The sequence below is a fragment of the Palaemon carinicauda genome, chromosome 34 (assembly GCF_036898095.1).
Source record: "Palaemon carinicauda isolate YSFRI2023 chromosome 34, ASM3689809v2, whole genome shotgun sequence".
NCBI lineage: Eukaryota > Metazoa > Arthropoda > Malacostraca > Decapoda > Palaemonidae > Palaemon > Palaemon carinicauda.
In genome coordinates, this window is record NC_090758.1 from 45,117,287 (window position 1) to 45,126,736 (window position 9,450).

At 34.6% G+C, this 9,450-nt stretch overlaps 1 protein-coding gene across 1 annotated transcript in view; it reads right to left on the reverse strand.

Moving 5' to 3' along the window:
- LOC137626861 (uncharacterized) overlaps positions 1–5,921 on the reverse strand; it is an 11,547-nt gene extending 5,626 nt beyond the window's left edge. The window contains exons 1-3 of the mRNA XM_068357845.1: positions 5,441–5,921; positions 2,942–2,972; positions 1–1,304 (exon numbers count right to left, since the gene is read on the reverse strand). The exon at positions 1–1,304 is cut by the window's left edge and continues 1,162 nt beyond it. Coding sequence (XP_068213946.1) covers positions 1–1,304; positions 2,942–2,972; positions 5,441–5,921 — 1,816 coding nt within the window. The remainder of the gene's footprint in view (positions 1,305–2,941; positions 2,973–5,440) is intronic.
- Positions 5,922–9,450: the final 3,529 nt, after the last annotated feature.

The following is a 9,450-nucleotide window of genomic DNA, read 5'->3' on the forward strand; positions in this document are numbered from 1 at the left end:
AGAAGTATTTTTTTACAAACTCTTCTCTTTTGTTGGCTTTAATTCCTACAAGCCGAAGATGAACAGCATTCAGAGCTGTGGGATGCAGGTGAGCATTCAGTTTCTCTTCAGCTTCAGGTCTGGTGGTAACGATAACAGTTAATTGGCTGTAGAGTTTGTTTAAAGAAAGAATATGGTTGAAAAGGTCGGATGAATTCTTATTGACCTCATCGTAGCCATCCAAGATGACCAGAGTTCTTTGACTTAAGACAGCTTCAACAAGGTCTTTATCACTGAATGAGCGATGAACTTTTTCTCCCAAAGAGAATTTAATAAGCATAACAAATGTATTAATAATATCTCTTAATTCTGCATAAAAGAGCAGATGAAAAGAGCTGAGGCCTTTGATGGAGGATCTTTGGTTGGCCCAATCAGATGTTATCTTTTTCACTAGAGTGCTCTTGCCCATTCCTGCATGTCCTTTGAGCAAAATAAAACTTCCAGCGTCAGAACCCGAGGCTACATCTATTATGTCCTCCAGTAAAACATCCTTATTCTTTCCATCCTGATTCATTTGTATTTCTGTGAATATTTCATTCACTGGCAACTGCCTTCCATCTCCTTTCACTATCAAGGACAGTGGATTTATGGTTGTATTTCGATTCAAGACATCTTTCAAGAATGGAACACCTTTATTCCTTATCAATGCCATCTGTTCAGAAAAGAGCAATTCCTTCTTGTACTCATCAAGGGTCTTTGGCGAAATGTCTGCATCTCTTATTTCATTGAGCTTTTTGTTGAAATTAGCAACATTTGCATCAATCTCTGTCTGGCTGACATGTGAACATATTCTGCCAACACAGCAAAGTGCTCTCTCCATTAGTGAACGGATTTCTTCAATTTTGTCAAAGAAATCTTTCTGATTTAGACTGAGAGCTTCATGAGCTATGGTGTTTCTTATGTCTTTTAAATATGTGATAAGACATTCTGGCTCTTTACCGCTTGCTGATGACCAAGCAATGTCATCTTTGCCAGCAAAGACTCCTTTACAATGTTTCAAAAGGAGACAAATAAGGGTTATATCCCACTTAGCAACATCTGGGGGATACTTCTCTAACGTCTTAAGCTGTTCTGGATAGAGCTTCTTCTTTAGTTTATTGATCTCTACCTTTTTGTTCTCCAGGTAAGTTAAGAATTTTATTTTCTGATCCCAATCTGGGTTTCCCCAGTTGAGAAACAGCCTCAACAAGGGACTTATAACCTCATCGGAGATCTTCCATAGTCTGATCTTATACCGGTCAGATTCATTGAATACAGGAGTCATCCTGTAACGAAGTAAAAAAAAAAATACAATGATTAGGTATGTAATAAATTGTAATTCAAAATGTGAATAGAATTTCAATCAATTTTCCCTGCTTTTTAAAAAACCTAAATATCTTTTTCAAATATTTTTTCCTCTTATCATAAAATATCAAAGGATACAAAAACATGTATTCACACACAAACACACACACACACACGCACACACACACACACACACATATATATATATATATATATATATATATATATATATATATATATATATATATGTGTGTGTGTGTGTGTATATATATGTACATATATATATGTATATATATATATATATATATATATATATATATATATATATATATATATATATATATATATATATAAATGTATATAAATATATATATATATATATATATATATATATATATATATATAATATATATATATATATGTATATATATATATTATATACACACACACACATATATATATATATATATATATATATATATATATATATATATATATATATATATATATATATATATATATCAAAAGAAATCGAGCAAAAAAAAACAGTGCACTTCAACCTCCCTTTGGGGTTACAGTTCTCTTGCTTGAGGGTACACTTCGGGCACACTATTCTATTTAGATTATCTTTAATTATAATTTTATAGGTTGAACAGGGCACTAGCCACCAGTTGAGATACTACCACGTGAGAGTTATGGGGTTTTTTGATTGACCAGACAGTACTACATTGGATCCTTCTCTCTGGTTACGGTTCATTTTCCGTTTGCCTACACAAACGCACACTCAGTAGTCTGGCCTATTCTTTAAACATTTTCCTCTGTCTTCATACACCGGAGAACAATTAGATTACCAAACAATTCTTCTTACTTCACTGTAATAGTTCAGTGGAAACTTTTCTCTTTTTAAGGTTAGAAGAGAATCTTTTGCTTTGGTAAGAATCTCTTCTAGGAGAAGACCACTCCAATATCATACTATTGCTTTCTAATCATGGGTAATGCCATAGACTCTGTACCATGGTATTCCACTGTCTTTTTGGTTAGAGTTCTCTTGCTTGATGGTACACTTGGGCACACTATTCTATGTTATTTCTTTTCCTCTTGGTTTGTTAAAGTATTTTATAGTTTATATAGGAGATATTTATTTTAGTCTTGTTGCTCTTCTTAAAATATTTTATTTTTTTCTGTTTCCTTTCCTCACTGAGCTATTTTCCCTGTTGGAGCCCCTGGGCTTATAACATCCTGCTTTTCCAACTAGGGTTGTAGCTTAGCAAGTAATAATAACAATAATCATGATAACAATAATATACTGTATATATATATATATATATATATATATATATATATATATATATATATATATATATATATATATATATATATATGTATATATATATATATATATATATATATATATATATACATATATATATATATATATATATATATATATATATATATATATATATATATATATATATATATTATACGGTGATGGCTACTAGGTCTGGGCACCAAAAATAGATTGTCTAGGAACCCTGGTCTAGGAACCAAAATATATGTTATACTATGGGTAGTGACTGGGAACCAAAGATATTATATTCTATATATCACGACTGACCAGTTGATCAACCTCTCGAATTCGAAACTCACTTGTTTGAATTTACATTAAAACTGTTACATTATAAAATATAATTAAATAACCTCCGAAATAGTTAAATAATTCCCAGGAAGCAATCTATAAATCTCTGAATATCCAAAGATATCTTAAGTACACTTAAAAGAAAATTGGGTAATTATTATTATGAATATTCAGATAGGTCCAACTTCAGTTCATAATAGGATGAGAGGAATACAATTACAAACAATGGTGAAAGTATTAATACAAAATTTACAAAAATAAATTTGTTCTGTATAAATTACAAGACTTCGAAAGAATTCACAATAAGCAAATAAATCAGTCGAAATATCAAGTCACAACAAAATTGAGATTAAGACTAAAATGTTACTCTCTGAAAATTATATATTTTCTTGACATGAAAATGTTAAATCTGAATATACCTTTGACTAAGAAAGAGAAATAACACTTATGAAAATTATAGTCACCTGTTTCACTTAACGTTAAATCTGAATACAATATTTAAGTTTGACACCTAACGAAAAATATATAACCAGTCCACAGTAAAAATACCTAACCTTTCTACAGGCCCGTTTACAAAAATTCTCTGAGAATTTTTATAATTACTCACTATGATTATAAGTACTAGTGAAACCAAAACATTGAATTTTCACTGAACACTTTAAAAATAATACACTGAGCTGCGTGCGAGAGCGAGAGAGGGGATGATGGCTGTCTTAAGGCTAGGAATATCTATTTATATATCTATCCCTGGGGGTGCCTTTATATATAAAACTTAGCCACTTCCAGAAACTTCCCGAAGAACTGGGAAGCGTGGGGGAATGAGCAAAGGTGTCTAAACTACCAAGTATTGTACTCTCGAACTCTTACTCACACAAAAGTAAACAGAACCTGGGTTTCCTTTGGCAACTATCACACATAGTGAGGTGACTCTTTTTCAGCTCAGCTAGTTCCACCCACCCTTTGTCCCTGAATTATGAAAAAAAGATAACTTTCTATCACTAGATTTTTTGGGAAATTTACAAAACACGTTGCTTATGGCGTATTCTCTGACAAACATGATGCAATACCTCATAAAAATATAAAAGAACATTACATAAGACCTGTTCATATTTCATATGTTCACATAACACTCTTAAACATATTACGTAAGACTTTGTAACAAAAAAACTTGAAATAAAAAGTTAATTCTTAAACATATCATTAATTTACATCTACCTTGGATTCTTCCCTCTTGTTACGGCTCATTTTATCTTTGCCTACACATACACCGGATAGTCTGGCTTATTCTTTACATATTCTTCTCTGTCCTCATACACCTGACAACACTGAGAATATAAAAGTATTGAAAATTCTCCTTCACCTAAGGGGTAACTGCACTATCATTGTTCAGTGGCCACTTTCTTCTAGGTAAGGAGAGAAGAGACTCTTTATCTATGGTAAGGAATTCTTTTAGGGAAAGGACACTCCAAAATCAAACCATTGTTTTCTAGTGTTGGGTAGTGGCATCGCCTCTGTACCATGATCTTCCAATGTCTTTGGTTAGAGTTCTCTTGCTCAGGGGTACACTCGAACACGCTATTCTATCTTTTTTTCTCTTCTTGGTTTGATATCAGGTGCTCTCAGTATCGGTTACAAAGTTAATAAGGCCTTTATCTTGTCGAAGGATTCCTAGCACTCGCTGGTCCATACAATTTTTTCGTGGGGCTAGTCAAATTTATTGAAGGGGCTACTACAGCCAAAAATTTCGGGAAGAAACGTCGATAGAATCCTGCCGTCCTTAAAATACGTTATAATTGCTTCCTCATGGGGGGGGGGGGGGGGTTGGATGGTCGATACTTTGCTAATTCTTTCGACATTATAGCCTACCGGATTGATTAGTCTTTTTTTCTACTTCAAATCCCAAGTAGCAAACTCTCTCCTTTCCAAATTCGCTCTTCTCCAGGTTAATCAGCAAGTGTGCTACTCAGAGCTTTTTAAATACCTTCTTCAGGATTCAGAGATGTTCTTCCTAGGTCGATGAATATACTACAATATCATCGAGATTTATGCCTGTTCCTTCTTTCAACACTAGAAGGTTATCCATTACTCGTTGCAAAGCAGCGGGGCTGTCATTAGGCCAAAAGGCATGACGGTGTATTGATATAACCCAAATAGGGTTATAAAAGTGATAACAATTTTGCATTGTCATCCAAAAGAATTTGATAATAGCCTTTTAACAAATCAACCTTGGAGACGAACCTTGCTTGTCCTTATTGTTGAGTAGGTGGTCAATGAGCAGCAATGGGTAATTATCGGCCACACTGGTCAAATTAAACTTTCGGTAGTTTATACACATCCTAAAAAATAAGTCCAGTTTTTTCACTAATAAGTATGGAGAGCTGTAAGGGCTAGAACTCTGTTCGGCTAATCCGTTTTATAACAAATAGTCCGTTCCTTTTCTCATGGCCTTTCAGTGATACGGCGATAGTCAATACTCACGTTGTTTAAATGGTCTTTTTATTGTTTTGAGGTGTATCTCATGCTTCGTCAGGTTGGTTCGTTTTGCGAAGTATGAGACAATTTTATGGAAACTTCTGATTAATCGTCTTAATTTCTCTTGTTGCTCCTGGTTCAAATGAGTTAGTTTCTCTTCCTGGTTCTGAATGATGGAAGAAATACTCACATTACTTACGGCCTCTAACTTACATCCATCGTAGTCTTCCATGGATGGTATGGTTTGTGCCATGCACACTTGTGAAGTTTCTTTCCTGTTTTCGCTTAAGTGGCGCTTCAGTCGGCAAACATGTACTCTCCTTTGCCTTTCCCTACTTCCTGGGGTTCCAGTAACGTAGGATAGGTCACTGATTATCCCCAAAATCTTTAATGGTTCCTGGAACTTGTTGGTGGGTGGGAATCTCTTTATCAGCAAGAAAATTAATACCTGTTGTCCTACTGAAAATTGTCTGCCCTTACTTGTCATATGAAGCCTTTTCTGCACTTTTTCTTAACTCGTTATAAGGTTTTCTAGGGAGATTTCCCTTCTCTCGCCAATCCTTGTCCTCAAATTCTTGACATATTCTCCATACGTTTCCTGTCGGTCCTTCAATTTTTCTGCTAACATTTCAATCAGTCATTATACTTGTCGTCCAAATACCATTCCATTCTGGGTACATACTATTCTTTCTTGATAAGCGTTACATTCATCAAATAACATCTACGGTATTCCGATATCCCATTCATTCCCTGTTTCGTTGCAGAACTTTGTTAACAAACTTATCTAAGTTTGATGAAACCTCTCTTCTGCACCTCTGGTCTCCAGATGATAAAAAGTTTATGGATGTTGATTCACATCCAACAGTTTCACTACGTCCTGAAATAATTTTGACGTTAAATTTGTTCATCAGTTACTTTGAATTATTACTGGAATACCAGACTTAGTGAAAAAATCTAGTACCTTCTAAGAGTTTTTGGGGAATGATGTTCCGAACGGGTTTGGCTTCAGGGTATCTTATCACTGGACACATCATGGTTATCATATATTCATGACCTTTTCTCTTCCTTGGTAAAGTTCCCACAATGTTGATCATTAACTTTCTTCTTTGTCTTCTTGTCTAAACGTAAGTCGTTCCTGTCCTCTTGAGGTTACTCGGGAGTCTTCCTCTTGCATATCACCAAGGGAACCCTCCTTTTGCAAAAAAATTCCTCAAAGTTCATTTCTTCTTCGATTTTTTTTTTTTTTTTTCATCAGGCACTTTCTTCGTCATACTCCTTGTTGTCACACAACTAGGAAACAGATGCGGGAGTCCTTCTCGAGTTCAGTCATAGGAGTATACTTAAATGGTTTCTCCGTTATAATGGGAAAAAGCACGGACGGTGCTCCACCAACCTCATTACCCAGCTGGACTTCTACTTCTTCGTCAGCCAAATAATCCTTTAGTGCAAAATCAAAATTACCTGTCACAAACTCACATGACAGTTTCAAATGGCAAAAAGGGGTAACTTCTTATTTTCCTATTCCCTTCAAAATAACCGATTGTCCTGTGAGAGACTGCACCACCAACGCCTGTGTTCCTTGTATCACCACACTATGGTTGCAACTCGTGTCGAGCAATATTGGACCGGGGTTCACTCATCCCAGTCTATTGTATGAATAAATATATGGTTTAAAGGTATCCACGCTCTTTGGGTTTGTCCTCTTCATCGTGCAAATGTAGCGGGGTTTATTTTCGTCTTCACCCTTTCCGCTCTTATCACACTTACAGCAAAAAATATTAACCTTTTGCACGTCTTGGAGGAGGACGATACGACAATTGTCGCTGTGGTACTATCACATTCTGCAAAGGAACAGTATCAATGCTACTTTCGTTATAAATTTTGAACGGGTTCACATATTTATTACTGAACTGGTTTCCATGGTTCGGGGAATAATTGACACTTGGTCGGAAGAACGGTTGAAACTACATTTCTGAGGAGGGTTTACGACTGATAATATTATAATCTTCGCTCAGTTAAGCGGCTTGATCAAGTCTCCTTACCTCTCTCTCTCAAGTAGGTTTGAATATGTTTAGGAATTCCTCGTAGATATTGTTCTAGTACTATCAATTCTTCTAAATCAGCCATGTACTCACATTAGCTGCCTCTGTTCATCTCTTAAAATATTGCTGTATCTTATAAGCGTAATTAAGGAAAATAATCTTCTCGTTATTCCTCAAACTTCAGGACCTTTCATCATAATATTCAGAGGTCATATGTTGCACTTATAGTATGTTCCTCTTCACTTCTTGATACTCCTTCCTCTGGTCCTGAGATAAGGACAGATAAGGACTGCGAACTGGACAGATAAGGACTGCGAACTTTCCAAAGGAGTACTCTTTACAATAACTCAGACTATTTATCTTCTGGCCATTGCATCGTCAATGTGACCATTTCAAAATGATCGAAAAATTTCTCAGGAGCCTCTTTTGTGAGCCTTGGAATTAACCTCTGGGTGTTCATCACAGTAAACACGGTATAGTGCATAGTAGGTTTCACCTCTGTCTGCGTTGCAGACTTTGCACTGGCATTCAACAGTTCTAATTCTCTTGTGTGTCGTGCAAATTCCATTTTCTCTTCCCTCTCTTTTTCTTCTCGTTTCTGTCTCTTTTTCGTATTTTCTCTCTTTATCTTCCATTCTCATCCCATGTCTTCCTACTTCTCTGGCTTCTTCTCTTTTTGCTTCTTCTTGTCTTGTTTTGATTTCCCTCGCACGTTGTGCTACTACTTTCTCTTCTGACATCATCTTTAACTTAGTCAAATTCTACTTTGCTGCAATTTGTCAAATCTCAGTCTCTGCTTCCCTATCTGTTTCAATCTTTCGGTTTGTGGTTGACTGGTCCTTGCTTTGCTACAAATTCTTCTTCACCCTCCTCCAACAGTTCATGAAACTGCTACAATATCTTCTACAGACAATTTCCCCGAGTTTATCAACGTATCTAAAGCTAGACACTTGATTTGGTCTTTAATCATCCCTCTCATTGCAAGACCACCATATGCCCTTGGAATGGAGAGCCAATGAAATATAGTTACATTAGCTTCTGAAAATTCCTGAACCTTCGAGTTTTTAAAAAACTCTTGGATATTAAACTGTCCCATCTTGTATTTTACTATATCTAATACCTCTCCAAAACTGTCCTAACAATACAAAAAATCCTATCAACACGAAATTGTTCAAACCTTTAACGAAAACACAGCCCTGTTATCATCAATACTTGAAGCAGACTCACTCGATCCCAGAAATCTGGGCACCAGAAATTTATTATATTATGGTCCCGTGGTCTGGGAACCAATATATATATATATATATATATATATATATATATATATATATATATATATATATATATATATATATATATATATATATATATATATATAGGCTGGTAAACTATGCATCCTATCGAGTTCCAAACTTACATTTTTGTTTTTACATTAAACCGTTTATTTTAGAAATATCAATACCTGAGCTCTGAGACAATTAAATAACTCCCAAAAAGCAATATATATTTACATTGAATATCCAATGGTCTCTTAAGTACACTGAAAAAAGGCCGGTAATTATTATTAAGAACTACACAAACAGCCTCTTACTTCAATTCTTTAACTGGAATACGAGAGAGTACTGTAACATACACTGTTGATTGAAATTATACACTCTTTACAAGCAAATAAATATATAGTTTATAAAAATTACAACACTTTGAAAGAATATACATAACGAAAAATCACTCTGAATACTAAGACTGAGCAAAACTTAGATTAGGACAAAAGAAATGTTACACTGAGAATTATATAATCATTTGACTTTAAATATTATATTAGCATAAAGCCTTAGACTAAGATGAACAAAAATAAATACATATGAAAAGTATATAATCACTTTTTTTCACTTGAAATTAAATTCTACATCAACATTTCATCTTGATACTTAATGAAAATAGACAACCTTTAACACTCTAAGGATTAAACTCTCA